Here is a 17,096-nt window from a genome sequence, read left to right as displayed (position 1 = left end):
AACATAAAACTGACAAGAACCTCTTATTCTTGTAGCTTTTAAAGAATAATGAAGAAGGAGAAGGCTTCAGTTGCTTCTACTGCTGAAAAAGCATTAGTGGTCGTTAGACATCATGCTACTTTAGTAAGATGGCTGTAAAATAAGAATTCTTTTATGGTGTTGCTTTGTAGGTTTTTCTTTTCATTCTGTCCTTTTGTGTACCATTGCTCTTTGGTTACTAATCCCTCAGATTCTTATATAACAGGGTTGACCTGGTTAAATGCATCACTTAAAAAAAGGAAATTACAAATAAAGGAATATTATTTGGACTGAGAAATGTCAAATGACCTTCTATGGATAATTCTCAGTTATTTGCTTGTGGTATGTAGCTGTTTTAATGGATTATTTTTCCTTTTTGCAGTACAGTATAATTTTGACATTCTAAACTAATACAGATGGGAAGGCTTGTAGATATGCTTAATTACTGATTACCTTGTTAATCCTTTCATTATGTCACCAGTGCATTTAATTCATTAGATTTTGACTGTATTCCCATTCTCCACCTTTTCTGTTTCCATTTACACATGCCAAGCTCCATTACATGTGCCACGGCCTTGCACATGTGTAAGTCTGTTTGAGGTTCCCAGAAGAAGAAGCCAAATATACAGACAGCCTTTCTTTTTAGTTGTAAACCTAACTGAGAAGCTCATTCTTGGCTGTACTTTTGCTTTACCAGTTGTTATAATGCCATCGGCCAGCTGCTGCACACATTTCTTGAATTAACACAGCCCTCACTGTAATTTGGCATCTTACTGTGGCTAAATATACTTTAAACTACAGGCCACAAGGAATGGTGCATTTGGTATCCCTTTTATGGGTAACCAATAAGAGGATCTGAAATGAAAGGGTGTCTTTGTTTTTTTTGGGGGGGGGGGGGTGGAGTCCTCTTGTTCAAACTGCCTTAAATATGGTGTTACAATTATGTATGTATGTATGTATGTATGTATGTATGTATTTATTTACTATATTTATATCCCACTCTTCTCATCCTAAAGGGGACTCAGTGGCCTTACAATTGGCAGCAGTTCAATATAAACTATGTGTTACATCTCCCCCCCCCCCCCTTGAAAATGTACTTGGCTTGTAAATTTGAAATATGCAAGTGGACAATGTGGCTCATTTCCCCCTATTTCTTGGACTAAAACTGGTTTGTAACATGCAAGTAAAATAATTCTGTGCCTGGGGTAAGAACACACTATATTTCCTTTCTTTACAAGGAAAAGGAAAGAGGAAGATACTCACTTTAAATCAGGCACATAGAACAATATAACATTACAGCTTTCAATATACTTTCTCCTACCTCCTTGGATAAGCAATGACAATTGCAAATAGGTATGTTAGTTTTCTTTGGCATTATTCTTAGTAAAGGAAAGAGGATTGCTCCTGTTTTTCTTTTGCAGTCTCTAAGATCATGTGTCAGCTGCAAGGCTGCATTATCTTTTCTCCTGAATGAATTATTTGGTCAGACATATGATTTAGTTCTCTTGGCTGTGGACAGTAGAGCAGCCAGATCAAACACTGCTCATATTGTAATTTGTTCTGCTGAACATTTGCACGTAGTTTGGAGTTCATTGGGTAGTTCTCGTACTCTGTATCTCTCTGGAACTCTCCTTTGTCAAGAAGCAGAACTTGCTTTAATCCATGAAAATTTCTTTGGGACATTATTTGCTGTTTTGTTTTTTCATTTTCTGTTGCAGCCAAGTGTGTCACTCTCATCTTAGTATCTTGATAGCACCACTACTGTTTGTAATAGGAAAAAAATAGAAAAAATTCTATGAACTCCCTGACTTTATCAGTATCCTATGATGGCCATTGCATAAGACCATAGTCCGCTTGAAGTTTAATCTCCTATTCTTCCACCTTTTTCTTTGCTTGGTGCTTTCAGTCTGTCATGTTCTCCACTCTAATACATGAGGCCGTTCCTCTGCCAGGACTGAGCATGGTTGCATACTCTTTCCTCATATGTTCTGCAATCATTTCTTATGTGTGGACCGCTGGTCGAACCTGAATCTTCCTGCTCTTTTTCTTAGGGCTTCCACTGCAGCACTGGCCACAGCAACAACTGCATGCAATGATGATCATCAAAAGTACTACAGCTGACATATAAAGTAAAAGGAAAGCAAATTAGCTTTTGGAAATGCTAAGTAGAAGGCGAAGCAAAGCTGTGTCTTGAATATATTAACAGAAAAGGGACATATAATAATAATAAGAATAAGAATAGTAATAATAATATTTATTTTTAGGCCATCCTATCTCCCCTGGGGGACTCAGGGCAATTTACACATACAAAGGCAAATATTCAATGCCTGGCATAAACCAAAACATTACAGCAATAAACATAATATGGAATAATATGAGCATTGTACTAATCAAATGAAATTATCTATCTATATACATGTAAAACATAGAACAACTAATCATTAAACAATTATATTTCAAAGCATGGTTGTTTGTAGCTTTTAAATATATTTCCTTTCTTTTGAAATTAGTAATGCAGTATTATTGGTGGGCCATGCAAGAACTGCAGAGTACATGTGACCAAATTATGGTGCAAAGATTATCTGTTTTTAGTTGCCTAATTTCTTGCTCCTAGAAAAACATTAACTTGCCTACTTTGGTCTGCATGCCATAGGGATTGTGGCAAGAGAAATTTCAGAAGGTATACATGATTAATTATCAGGATCAGTGTTAATGCATCCAGCAAAAGCAAGAAGGAAGATGTGGTAAAGGAAAGGACCACCAGATTCATTAGGACCCATAAATTAGACAGCATAACTGGATGAATAAGACTTGGCATTGAAAAGATGTAGAAAAGGTTGAGGAAAAGAGGTCCTTTTAGGGCTGTTGTGGGCAACTGTGGAAGTCTAGAGCACTGTTTTTTAAACTGTGGATCCTGACCCTAAATGGGATCCTTTTAGCTCAGTGTTGGGATTGCAAAAAGCCTAGTGGCTATTTTAGACATTTACATGAATCTGTTAGCAACATTATGCAGTGTTTACAGTGGATTCTGCAGAATATGCTTCAGCTATACTTCATAAATAGGAAAATCAGCCTGTTTATCAAGAGTTGCAAGTGCTGATTTATTAGTAGTAAATGTATATTTTTATACCTGTTTTATACACCTATATATATCAGGCAGAAAAGGGTCTCGGGTGGAAAATGTTTAAGAAGCCCTGATCTACAGGATGCATTTGTTCCCCATGGAGTCCTTAGTGGACTACATACCCTCTGTAATTGCTCAGAAGTGCCTTCCATGACCTTTACCGATTGGGGGAGGGGGGGAGGTGGGCTTTCTCGGCCACTATGAGACATTTTTATGTGAATTTTTAAAAATCACAAGAATTGTTTTGCCTTCTGGTTTCCTCCCAACATGGTGAAAATTGTCATGGCATCTCAGGAGTTCCTGAGAGCTGCAAAAGGGGATCTAGGGAACTGTATACAGCCTACAGGGTTGGGAAAATGATGGCAGTGAATAGGGATGAGTTAGAAAATTCCATCCGCCTGACCAGGTGCCCTATCCTATAGTTTGAGTGTGTTTGCCTGAAGCTAGGTATGTGCGACAGATTAAGCACTCTGTTGGTGTACCGCCTACTCTGCTGCTCAACACCCTGCTGCTGGAAATCTTGTGGTTGATGGTAGAATCCTCTTGGCTTCTATTGTGGGGGTGTTTCAACATTCATGCTGAGTATCCTCTCAGCAGGAGTTCAGGAATTAATGTCTGCCATGAAAACAATTGATTTGTCCCAAGAGATATCTGCCCTACGCATGCTCCTGGAGACACTCTTTTCCTTGTTTTTTGTAGTGAGTGTAGCAAATATGATGTGGGTGTATAGGAACTACATTATCTAGAGCTGTATGGTTATGGGCTGATCACCATCTGCTGGGGTTTAGACTTGCTAAGATTCAGTGGTGGAGTACCTATTAAGATGGTCCACCCCAGGATCTTATAAATCCAGATGGATTTCTGGTGGCTGTTGTGGAGTCTCCTGCTGTCTTGATAGGTAATTTTGTAAAAGTTCTGACTGGCATGCAGAAATGGTTAGTATGGTGGACATGATCTTGCTAGGGCATTGTTTCTCAAACTGCTCTTCCAGATGTTTTGGACTTCAGCTCCCACAATTCCTAACAGCTGGTAAGATGGCTAGGATCTCTGGGAGCTGAAGTCCAAAACACCCGGAGGAGCAGAGTTTGAGAAACACTGTTCTAGGATATCCCCTCTCATAGAGCAGAGCCAAAATGGACTCCTATTTTTCCAGGGAGGTGATGGTGATGTGAGAAAACAACTAGTGTGACATTGGCAGAAAACTCAGAGCACATCTGATTGAATACAGGGTAAAACATATCTGGGGGCTAACTCTGGAGCAATACCAGCAGCAAAGACAAAGTTTCTTCTCTGGATCTATTATGTATGCAGGAAGCTGGCCAAGAGAGCTGTTTCAAGTGGTCAGGGCAATCCAGATGACAGGACAGTTTACTAAGAATAACGTGCCTAATACTTTACAGATAATTTTTTTAAGATACACTCTTACTTGGGCCAGATTCAAACTTCTAAGCCATCCTCAAATCTCACCATTCCGGATTGTTCTTGGCCAGTCTCTAACACTCAGTTTTTTAGACAAGGTTCTGGAGTATTTAGTGGCCTCCCAGCTGACCGGGATTTGTGGATGAAAAACATATTCAAGGTATATTTCAAACTAATTTTGATCCTGGTGATTGGACAGAAATGGCTTAGGTTGCCTTGGTGGATGACCTACCCTGGAGGCTAGATGGGGGAGTTTGTCCTTGGTTCGGATGAACCTCTCGGTAGCTTTCAGTACCATGGTATCACTAAGGGTCACCTTGCTGGGATGGGACTTCGCACTATTTTTCCTTGATGGAGGGGCAAACCGAGAATGTTTGACTCCCTGACCATTGTCCCCCAGAGTTTAGTTTTATTCACCATGCTATTTAACATATATATGAAATCACTGGGGGAGGTTGGTTGGAAATGTGGGGTTCAGAGTCTTGGTCTATCCAACTCTATCTTTAGAGGGCGTACAATCTTTCTACTATAAACCAAGGAAGCTGTTTGGGTCTTAAACCAGTCCCTATCATCAGTACTGGACTGGATAAGGGCAAACAAATTGAACCGTAATTCAGACAGGATGGAGATACTCCTAGTCTCTTCCTCCCCTCTCCATTCTCCAAAGTACATATGGTAGGACCGTGGGAGATGGCTTTATCAGTTATTGCCCCTGGCTCTGGAACTCCCTTCCCAGAGAAATTAAACTGGCACTCTCCTTACTTTCTTTTGGCAGATAAATAAAGTCTTTTCTGTTTAGACAGGCATTTGATAGACTGACTGCATAATGTGCTGTGTTTTGCTAATTGTTGTGCTGGGGCATGTTTGCATTTTAATTATATATGCTTTAATCTGGTCTTAAATTTTTGATTGTTTGATCTCATTTTAACATTAGTATCTTGAGAATTTTTAATGGTTCAATTTTAAATTTGTTGTAAATTGCTTTGAGTCCCAAGCTGGGGAGAAAATGGGATAGAAATAAATATAAACGCCACCAACACCACAACATTGTAATTTAGATTTCTATTTTCATAAATATGGAGATCTCCCATGCCATTCAGCTGATAAAATTTTGAGTAGTTCCTCTTGCTACATTCACAAGTATAGAGTGCTTACATAATCATGAGGTAGATTTTACCAGTATAAATCTGTATTGAATAGTATGTTTTGTACAAATACACTTTAATCATGTTAATATTCTTGAGAGAACAAAAGAAATAGCAGAGCTCCCAAAGAGCTTATTGTTGATTTGCAAAACAGAGTAGGCCCATCTGATAAGTCTAGTTAGTTGCAAACATATAGAAAAAATGTACTTACCAATGAATAAGATAATGACAGAAAAGGACACAATTTCAACTGGTTCAGCCTTGGGTAGTCTCTGGAGTTTGAGCCATAGCTTGTTACCAATAGCATAGAGTTCATTCTGAAAGTCTTTGTAAGACATTGTCTGGATCAGCCCACGTTTGTGACACTGGGACACAAAAGAGTGAGAAGTAAGAAGAATATATGCTAGAGTATTGCTGTTAGCCTCACTTTATGAACACCAAACAGCAGTTTTCTTTGTTGTTAAGTCTAGCTCACCAGCAAAACAAGTTTATCGGGGCTCTGCCCTTGGATTCCAGTCACATGCCGCTCCTCTGGAGGAGGCTTATTAGATGATACACATGTAATGTACATTCAAACCCAGCAAAAGCTATTGTCGAACGTTTTCGTGGCCAGAATCACTGTGGGTTTCCATGGCTGAGCAGGGATTCCAACCCTGATCTCCAGTGTTGTAGTCCAATGCTCAAACCACTATACCTCACTGGCCTGAAAATTCTTTTTTTAACTGTACAAAATATAATAAATACTTTTTTTAATTTAAATACATTGTTTACATCGAATACTCCCATGTACAAGCCAGTGTAAATAAACCGTGTGTCTTCTACATTGGCAGCACCCTGAGATGTAAAGCTGGCTCATAACTAAATGAGAAGATTCTTTTGAATCTTCCATTAAGGAAGTAACCAGCTAGGTGTCTAGTCAAGCAGAGATGACTTGTCCTATCTCAGTAGAAAGCTAGCACTTTTAAAAGTCTGTCTCACATCTGCATGAAGTGCTATACTGAACACCATTCTATGTTCTAAGTTTCATTCCACTGAGACAGATGGATTTACTTTTGTTCTAGAGTTTCTTAGATTCCGTCTTCTTCATGCCATGATCTCAAGGTTCTAGCAGTAAATAATAGCACTTACTGGTACTATTATGAATTAAGACAAGCATCTTTTTAGGGGCATTTTAAACTACAGCTCAAAAATATATTGCATTTTATTTTCAGAAGGTTGGATCCTGACACAGCGTGCATCTACACTGGAGAATTAAAGCAGTTTGACACTATTTTAACTGCCATGGCTTCACATTATGGGATCCTGAGATTTGTAGGTTTTCAAAGTCTTTAGCCTTTTCTGTCAAGGAGTGCTGATGACTCACCAAACTGCAAACCTCATACTTCCCTACCACCAAGGCATGGTAGTTAAAGCGATGTCCAATTGCATTAATTCTGCAGTGTAGATACACCTTAATCATGTTTAGTCATTCACCTATTGAAACTAATGGGATTTAAAGTAGGCATTTCTAATTTAAGTGCTTATTTAATTGTTCTATTTTGTGTGAACAGTTATTTTCTTCTCATTCTTTATTATCCTTTGGATGGAAATTGACTGAAAAACAAAAATGTGGAAAATAGTTTTTGCTGTATTCAGGCCACATCTATACAGAGATGTGTGTGTATTTTCTCATCTTAATTGCAGCAGTTAATTGACTTGTTTGTGCAAAGTTTGGAGCGCTTGAACCAATTTTTCACAGCAACTTAACATTCTTTCAGCATAAGGAGGTTGTGGGTTGGGCAGAAAGTCCTGTTGAAAGAATTAGGCCTCCAGGGTTTGGTGAAAAACAGTGTACCACTGCATTGGTTAGGAAAGATTTTAGTTCACAAAAGGACTCATTATATATAGGAATGATATTAATTGCAACTACAGTTAAAGGATAATGCATTTTATCTGGACAGAATAAATGCTGCAGGGTTTCAGTAGAAAAATTAGAATTCTCTGCAAGAACTTGCACTTTTTTGTTTCAAAGCTGTTGCTTCTGTTAGCAGAGGCAATTTGTGGAAGTGCAGTTTTAGTAGAAAGGGATCATGATCCAGTTCCAATGAATGGCTTTTCCATTCAGCTGGGAAGGGGAACTGTGTCATTCTGAACTTGTTTTTCTCCCGCCTAGTAAAGTACTGTAGTATAAATGAGGAGAACTGTTAAAGAAATTCTTTAAAAAGTTCATGTTCACATGTCTTCCAGCATGGTGTTAGGCTAAGTTGACTGTCTTGTCACAGATAAAGGACTCTTTTGCACTCCAGAAGCATAGCACTTAGCACTTCAGTACTACTGTAATTGCCACTGTCTTATCTCTGTCCTGTAGAATCCTGAGATTTGTTGTTTTATGAGATATTTAATTATCTTCCAAGGAACTCTAATGCCTTAATAAATTGCAAATCTCAATTCCATATTATTTATCAGTGACATTTTATTTTTGGCTCTAAGAACTTTTATGCTTGCATTTTCATGCTACTTTATAGGCAGAGGTAATCCAGTGCCATAAAAAAAGAATATCTAATAGGCATAATGCTTTGTGTAACATCTTTTTAATGAACATGGAAAAATCCAGCCATTAAGTTAATAGCTCATATTCGCAAGAGAACCAGCTTTGGCTCTTCTCTTATCAGTCTATCCTTCTCCATTTTGGATAAGCCACTGCCCAGCCAAATAGCACTCCAGTTCCTTTGGAAGTTAATTACAGCTCATAGCAACCTTGGCATTTTTTCTGTGCAATTGTATAATGTAGTAATGGTTGCAAACTTGCTTTTCCGGTATGCCATTCTTGTCAGTTGATGATGGATTGCAGGTGAATTTTAAAAAGGCATTATCTGTTGTTAAATGCTTTTAAAAATTGCTTCCATCTGGATCCTGACAGCATTGCAGACACTTTCTTCCCAGAAAGTGTTCCAAAGAAGGAATGTCATACAATTTTCCTTTCATGTGGTACATGAAAGCAATGTGATGATTTTGTGAGCCTAAGACTTTACTTCTCAGAACAATGTTGTATGGGGTTCTCCACCCTCCCTTTAATAGATGGTCAGACTCATAATTGCTCTTTGCTTCTATTTCCACACTGGAGTCCCCAGTCACTAAACTTCTAAATTACACCTTTCTGATACTTAGCGACATTCTATGGTCTTAAACATTGAAAAGTGAATAGTTCTTTTGCTTCTGGTAAGCCTACTGTAATAAACGCTTAAATTTAGCTATTTATTCTGAAGGTGAAAAAACAAACCTCACATTCCTTATGCTTAACAAGTGAGGGCCAAATAAATTTCTATGATACTGTGTTATATTTACCAGTATACCTGTGTGCTTTTATCCATCTGTCCTGGCAGCAGCTGAATGCTAAAATATTGAACAGAATTACCTATTATTGATCTTTACAAGCCACTATCATCCACTATGGTTGGCAATGACTGTCTAGAATTACTGCCAGAATTAATTTCTAGGCCTGTTTGAAGATCCCAGGTATTTTTTAATGATCTACCAATGACTTATTAGGAAATATAGCAATGTTTGGTAAGGTGAAAGGCAGTAAGAAAAGAGGAAGACTGCATTGTAGGTGGATACATGAAGCCATAGCCCTGAGTTTGTGGTTGATGACAGGGTGACTTTGAGGTCTCTCATTCATAGGGTTGCCATAAGTCATAGTCAGCTGGTGGCAGCTGACAACAACAAACTGCCCAAAGAGTGCCTAGCCCTGATCCTGTTCAACTTTTGAAATGTAATGGAATTGAGTGTGTTCAGGGGTGCCTAAACAAATCTTTGGCTTTTTGATAAGAAAGTTGGCTCATGGGGAAGCTCCTGAAGATTTTCTATAGCACAATAAACATGTCAATATTTTAGGGGTATTAGCTACTTTTAACAAGCAGACATGATTAGCCAGTGTATTTCAGTTGGTAACTTTTCTTGATATTCCAATACTGTCATTGTGCCAGTTTAAAACACATTGGACAGCATGATCCTTTGGACAGAATGTTTGTCATGGTCTTGGTGAACTGAATGCAAATCATGATTACCCAGAAGGTAATAACCAAGACACTTGTGAAGATTAAAATTAATACATTAAGAAGGCTTCAAAATACTTCTTCGTTGTTGTTATTGTACTTTTAATTACCACTTTTGGTGGGAGGAGAACCATAAAATAGCTTCCAGATTTAGAATGAGAACACCAGTATTTTCTGTCTTTTAGGAAAATAATTAGAGTCCCATTATGTGGGTGGGGCTTTGGCACTCTCTATGGCTCTTTGAAGGTCTGGCTTTCACATTGCGAACTGGCATGGATTTGTGGACCTGTGAAATGGAATCCTGTTGCGAAGAATTAGCATTTATGCAGAAAGCGAAACATCTCAAAAGATGGTTGTGGCACGGTTCACATTCAAAGAAGAAGCAGCTTCTTTGTCTCAGGGATAGTTTGTTCTTGTAGTACATGAATTCATTAGGAACATAACAATTTCCCTTTTATTGGGCCCAGGGTATTGGCCTGTCTACAGTCAGCCCTTCACATTAGTGGGAGTTTGGGGCACAAGACCTCTGTGAAAGTGCAAAAAATGTCAATCAAACAACAAAACATTTCTTTTAACCTGAGAAAATATCTTTCTAGAATTCTGTAGCTCCTTCAGTGGAACTCAGTGATCACCTTTTGCCAGATGTTGATTATAGAGGTATTCCTAAAGAAGTATTCTCTAGGAATATGTAGATCCCCCAGGGTCAGCTTCTGATAGAAGCAGATTATAGTTGCACAGGAGGACATAGAAATTACTATGGAGAATATTTTCATGAAATTCATGAACAAGCAAACCCTTAAATGTGAAGGGCTAACAATTGTTGAAGACTAATTGTCAAAGTTGTCATAGGTTTTTGTGCTGTGCGTTTTCCCGCAGACAAAATGTTAACTCTGCCACTAAGCTACTATTCTTGTTATAAATTTAAATGGATTATAAGAAATAGAGTTTAAGCTGTCTTGGGAGAGGCAGAACACAGACAAATTAAAAACATGTTTTTTCTTCCAAGCACATTGTGTAAAAAATTATATCAAGTAATATCAAAGAGGCCTATAGCATGTCCTTTATATAATTGGTTTTATAGAGAAGCATCCCCATTAAGTAGCATTCATCTGTACCTCCTCTCTAGGTTTTTCCTAATATATTTCTATGGCATGATCACCTAATAAGATTTTCTGAATGTGAAAAATATTTTTCTTAGAACCTCTGTAGTCTGTCTCAATCTTTTTTTTATTGCTAAGGGAATGCCGAGTGAGCCCTCATGCTTCCACTGCAGTAAAATTTATCTTTTTATCTGTGGGCATGGTGCAGTTGTGATAACAAACATGGAAGTAAGCCAAAACAAAACTGCTCATGCAGTATAGAATCCAGGAGAGAAGTTGTTGAACGACTGGCCAAGCAACGTAAGATAAGCCATGCAAGGTTCAAAGCAGATGGCCGAGAGACATATTATGAAGTTCTTCCTAGGCAGAACTATAACACATCTCCCTTCTAATCCTAAGGTGTGGCAGATCCCCTACAGCATCCAGTTATGTTCCTGTTGGTGGACACAGAATAACAGGCATCCTCTGAGAGATCCTGGAGGAAAATATAAATAAAGTTTTATTATATAAAATGTCATTGCTGTGCGAATGTAGCTGAGCACTATTCTGATCTACTCCCAACTGGCCAGTCAATAGATATGTTGAGGAAGCAGCAGCAGCTTAAAAAGTATTTTTTGATGAGAGAACTGGTCACTGCATGATCAGAGAATGATTCTGCCAAAAAGTGAGTGACACAGGTTCTTTGTAAATCTCTAAGAGGTTGTTGCTAATGACAGTTAGAACCCATGGCTGGTTGGGGGACATCATAGTTTATCTTACTTTGATGGTCCAGTCATTCATAATATATGAACAAAACATGGAAATGTTACTGTAGGGTGACATAGATTTATCTTTTAACCTTTGAATCCTAAGTAAAAAACAATGGATACGTGGACAGGAAGGACACTGTTCAGCTTTTACATATGCATTTTGTTGGTGCTGAGTTCAGAATTGGCTGACCAGCTGGATTATTATTAAATAATAATAAGGCCTATTGAAGGGATGTGACTTGATTACAACTTTCTAGTGCAACAGTTTGGGCATTGTACAGAAGTTCTCCAGAACTATTTGGAGAAATGAAGAGAGCTTATTTATGCAGAATGTCTTTATGTATTAATAAATGCATGATTTCATTGTTTCCAGAAAAAAACTAGTAGAATTACCCATTCAAGGATTTCCTAACCAAAACCTGAGACTTAGGGAGACTGATAATGACACTGAATGTTATGGATTAAGCATGTACCACAGTTGCCCACAGTTTGTCATTCTCATTTCTCTTTCTCTCTTGCCTCCTCCCCCCATATATCCCTGTTCTGAAATTAAAACATCGCTAACTGAACTGTTCCCAGATCATGGTGACTTACAGATATAGGATAAGGAACATAGGATAAAATGAAGAAGCCAACTAACTAAATATTATACTTCCCATACAGCCTTTGCAAGCTGCAGCTATAAATCAGTGAAGTTTTGCAAACTCCTCCTCTAGTAGCTGGGCTGGAGATTTGAACAAAACCCTTTCGTTTTCCTTGCAGTTGAGACCACTAAAGCTGGAGAATTAGCACCCACATCTCCCATTTGAAGAAGACTCATGAAAACTGGAGATTCAAGGCTAGGCCTTGAACATTGCTTACCACAGTAACTAATTGGAAGGAGGAACTCACAAATCTAGCTTATGTTCCATGAAAAACTTTACTGTAGCTTTTCTTGTTTCCCAGAGTGTCTTTTTAGTTCATCCTATTCTTCAGAAGTGTCCTTCAGAAGGACATCAGGTGGACAAATTCAAGAGATAGCTGATAGAATTCATGGAAAAGGACAGTCCAAACGTGAGAAGCAGAAGAAAGTCACTGCTGTGTTTGAGGCTGCATCAGCACTATAGAATTAGTGATTGGCTTTAGTTGCCAAGGCTCAATTCTATGGTGTGATGGAAATTGTAATTTTACAAGGCCTTTAGCCTTCTCTACCAAAGAGTATTGGTGCTTCACCAACCTACAGCTCCCATAATTCCATAGTATTGAGTCATGGCAGTTTAAGTGGTCTTAAACTGCATTAATTATACACTGTAGATGTCCCCTTAGTTTCTCCATAGTCAGTGTGCTTCTGATATGAATGGACAGTATACTAGCTTGCTCTACTGTTTTGCCTGTAGCAAATGCTCTTTGGCAGTTGTGCTTTATGGAGACTAAGAAGCCTCTTTACTATATGACAGCTGGTTAACACAAGCCAGGACTCTGTCCTATTCCCAGACATATGTTTTAAATTGTGTTTCTCTGTAGCTGCTGCATAAGACTTCTGCCAAACTCTTCAGGCTATTTTTGCCAGAAACTTTTGGGCTGTATTTCTGTTATATTTTTCTGTGTTGCTTTTTATTTAGCCTTTTTCTTATTTAGTATTCAGCTAACAGGAGAAACAGATCCCTATAAGCAAACAATACCATGTAGTTGTTTTATAACAGAAATCTTAGGATTTAGACTTCTTTTAGAAGGAGTGGCGACCTAATTAAGTCCTGTGCCCTTCTGTAGGAATAGTCTAATACCTTTGAAGAACAGGTTTTTCTGAACATATATTATCTGTGTCATTTGAAAGTCACTCCAATTCAAAGAGAACCTGAAAGTTTCCACCAGTGCAGTCATGTGAAGTAGGGAGTGGTAAAAATAAATCAGTTGGAGAATGTGGGTTCTTTGGGGTTGTTTTTTTTTATTTTACCCTTGTAGGCAACTCTAAACAATATACCTTACAGAAATGAGTACCTGGATGCCAGCCTCAAAGTGTCCTATATCTGTAGTAGCCATAACTTGGGGCAATTGCCTTTGGTAACAAATCATTAAAAAAGTGTCATAGTAGAAGAATACCTTGACAAGTAGCAGCAAATGTTGAGGGAATTGTCTTTGGAATGTTTAAGTAAATGGTCTGTTCCGTGAATTGAAAGCTATGTGGCAGTAAAGATCCTGCCACATACCTGGACTATTATGAATATTGGACTGGAAAATAGGAGAACCATCCCTAAGCCTCCTGCAAACCAGAAGACTTACTGGGTTATCTTGGACTTGTCATTCCCAGTCTATCACTAACAAATAATAAATGAATACATTTGAAATGTATGCAGAACATATTGAAAAGCAAATTATACTATTCATTGGGAAGTAAAAAAAATTAACTTGGGCCATTTACACTATATAGCTATCATGCTTTGTGAGTACCTATTGTCTTTGACATCTGCACATGGCTGCTGTAGAGTTTTGGAGGAGTGTGTTATTTGTATGTTAATGAGACTGAGTTTGTGTTTTAATTTCAACTCGATACAAAGCATTTCATTACAAGGCAGATGGACAAAGTAATCAAACATATATCTGAAAAAGATAGAGGCAGTGTGGGATTAATTGCTGGATGTGATATTTTATTTTTCCAGAAATTAGATTAATAGGACCTGAAAGGAATCTGCTTCCCCATGGCTTTCTTCTATAGGCACCTAAATATTGACATCCTTTGTGGAGGTCCTTCTTTTGTCCTTTCCATCATTGCAAGTGAATAGAGGACTTGTCAGAGTTTCTATTCTCTTTTCTTTTGTGCTTGTGGGTTGAGTTGTCCATGGAGGCTTCTTGGTATCAAGTCTGAAACTTCGTTAGCCGTGGTAGATTCTCAGTCTTTTAACCTGTTCTATGAGATTGCTTGCTGTTCCTCAAGTTTTAAACAATTCTGTTAATTAACTTTTATAAGCCTTCAAAGTGGAAAAAAATTGAGGCTAAATCACTATAAATAAACATAACTAACCTGAAGTATTTCTACACTCAGTTTTCACTGTGGATGCCTAGCTATGTTATCTGATGTATTGGATATGCAGTTTCAGGTATATCAGGACCAGAAATATATCATCAAGGTTGTATCTGCTTTTATGGTCTCTGAGGCTGTTTCTAAAAATGATTTGGAAACATAAGTAATGCAAATTTCTCCAAAGTTAGTAAAGTATAATGTGCTGGTTGTTGATCACTTCACCTCTGACTAGCTTTAATTATTTTTGCCTTTAAGAATCCACTATATGTCTCTTGAAATCTTCAGATAGTGATGTATCTCAGATGTCAATCATGAGCTGTGGGACTCATTCCTTATATCCTATGTCTGTGGATTTCATTTTTATTGCCTAAGTGTACATTTCTCCCTGTTGAAATTCACTTTGTTAGTTTTGGCCCAGCTTTCTAATCTGCTAAGATAATTTTGGATTTGGATCTTGTTCTCTAGTGTGTTTACTATCCCTCTCTATTTAGTGTCATCTCAGATTTAATAACCTCGTCCCCTTATCTGTTAACCAACTTAATTATAAAGATATTGAATAGCACTGGGCTCAGGACAGAACCCTGTAGAACCGTAGTCACCAAGTGGGATGCCACTGGATTAAAAGGAGGTCAGGCAATATAAGACTATGTCCTAAACTTTTATAGATCAAAGCCCAAATAGTGTGTGTCAGCCTGAATACAGAAAGATTCATTATTATTTTATTTTACAATTACAAATGAGATCAAGCCATTCAATGTTGTGTAACAATTTCAAAATACAGAATGCTAATTGTGAACAGGCCTAGCATGGTACACATACAAACATCCAAGGAGGAACAACAGTTATCTATATTAAGTGATAGCCAGGATTGGTTTGAACATGTCCAAGTGGAATTTCTTGCCAAATGTTACCTCTGTAGCTTCTTGGCAAAGTCTTTCTTTGAAAAATTTTGTTGTTGTTGGAGCAACATTAATCTGTGTTACAGAATCTCCAGGGTGACTGAAAAGCTCCTCAAAGTCTAGATTACTCTTTTAATATGTGTTTGTGTGTGTAGCAGTTCATCTTGTTGTGTAGGAACCCGCCTGTTTTGACCCATATTCATTGCAGAAGAACATTGCTTATAGATTGATGGTATGCCTTATAGTGAGGGCACCAGATTTGGTTTATGTATCAATTAAATAGGCCATTGTTGCTGATGAAATAGTAAAAAAAAAACAAAAAAACACCTGTTTCCAGGGCAAGTGTTTCTTTCCTTGTGTCATGTGTTATAAACAGGGCACATGTATGGAGGTAAGCTACACTGGCCAGTGTTGCCAGATAGCTGGGGTATGCTGACATGGGATATTGGAATACTTATTATTTAATAAAGGACTATATTGAAACTTGGGCCACATTTCTACAGTTGTTACATTCTTAGTTTGCCGGAGAACTGAGTATGTGTATATAAAAGTTGAATTTCATGTGTTTGGCACAAAGTCCAGAAAACTGAGACAGACTCTGGTTTGTGTACGAAAGCAGTTGGCCTCTTTTGCTGAAAGCAAAGATTATTGCTGTTAGGGTAAAATAATGCTACACAAGTTAGCAACCACCATGTAATTTGGCAACTGCTATAACATTCCTTCAAAATCTAGCAGACAGGCAGAAAATATCATGCCCTGTAACGAGGTCCTGGAAAGAAATTCTCCCATGAATATGCTGTAAATTAAAAGATGATACAAAATTCCTTTAACCTGAATCATTTAGGAGAGTCATATAAATTGTAATTGCTGCTCCTGGAATTTTACTTTCTGTGTTGCTGATTTGGAAATCTTTCAGTGCCTAATTCGAGGATGGGGAGGGCAGTGTCAGAGACAAGTAAACATCCTGAAACTGAAGTCTGTTCATTTGACTTAACCCCCCCCCCCAAATAATTTTGTCTCCCCACGCCACACTCCCCTATATGTAAGATGTTCTACTCACACACTTTTCCCTGCCATCCCATGTAACACTTTCAATGAAATAGTGACCCAAAGATAAACTGAAGAGCACCAACTTCCCTAATATTAGGACAAATATGGATAGAAGCCATCCTTACCCATTAAGTGTTGGAGGACTGGTGGTTTTGCTGTCTTCGGTGTTTTCATTTCATAGTCATTTCATGTCGGCTTCTCTCCCCATTTCTGACCCTCTCTGTCGCCTATCTCTTTTCTTGCTGTGCTCCTGTTGTCCCTGCTACTGACAGCCAATTGCTGTCTCTTCCTATGCTTGCTTGCTCTTTTTTCCCCTCCCTCCCTCGCTCTCTTTCCCTTCCTCCCTCTCTTTTTTTGTTGTTAGTAGTCCTAGAGATGTGAAGTCTCATATTACATGTGCACGAAGGAGGAGGTAGCCTTGCTGTCAGTACAGACTCCCCAACACAGAGCTTGCCACAGAAATCAACACTTGTTGCTCCTTGTGTAACTCTTGGATTGCAGCACAGTTTCTTCACACTTTACTAAAACATTTCTCATAAAGTCTGAGAAGTTACAGAAGT

At 38.2% G+C, this 17,096-nt stretch overlaps 2 protein-coding genes across 6 annotated transcripts in view; one reads left to right on the top strand and one right to left on the bottom strand.

Moving 5' to 3' along the window:
* Positions 1-17,096, top strand: part of RECQL5 (RecQ like helicase 5) — a 70,674-nt gene that overhangs the window by 20,368 nt on the left and 33,210 nt on the right. Inside the window, exon 9 of one of the 5 annotated variants that reach the window (XM_067463790.1) lies at positions 12,352-12,370. The exons of the other annotated variants lie outside the window; for them this stretch is intronic. Within the exon in view, the coding sequence (XP_067319891.1) occupies positions 12,352-12,355 (4 nt within the window). The 3' untranslated portion in view covers positions 12,356-12,370. Of the gene's footprint in view, positions 1-12,351; positions 12,371-17,096 lie in introns of those variants that run through there. 5 annotated transcript variants of the gene reach the window in all.
* SMIM5 (small integral membrane protein 5) lies at positions 909-16,825 on the bottom strand. Its single transcript, XM_060764682.2, has 3 exons — positions 16,662-16,825; positions 5,918-6,071; positions 909-2,135 (listed from the first exon to the last, which is right to left on the bottom strand). Exons 2-3 carry the CDS (start codon positions 6,042-6,044, stop codon positions 2,020-2,022), a joined length of 243 nt encoding a protein of 80 aa, XP_060620665.2. The 5' UTR covers positions 6,045-6,071; positions 16,662-16,825; the 3' UTR covers positions 909-2,019.

Source organism: Anolis sagrei, chromosome 2, assembly GCF_037176765.1.
Source record: "Anolis sagrei isolate rAnoSag1 chromosome 2, rAnoSag1.mat, whole genome shotgun sequence".
NCBI lineage: Eukaryota > Metazoa > Chordata > Lepidosauria > Squamata > Dactyloidae > Anolis > Anolis sagrei.
Note: the sequence above shows the minus strand (reverse complement) of the source record. Positions and strands in the feature narration are given on the sequence as shown.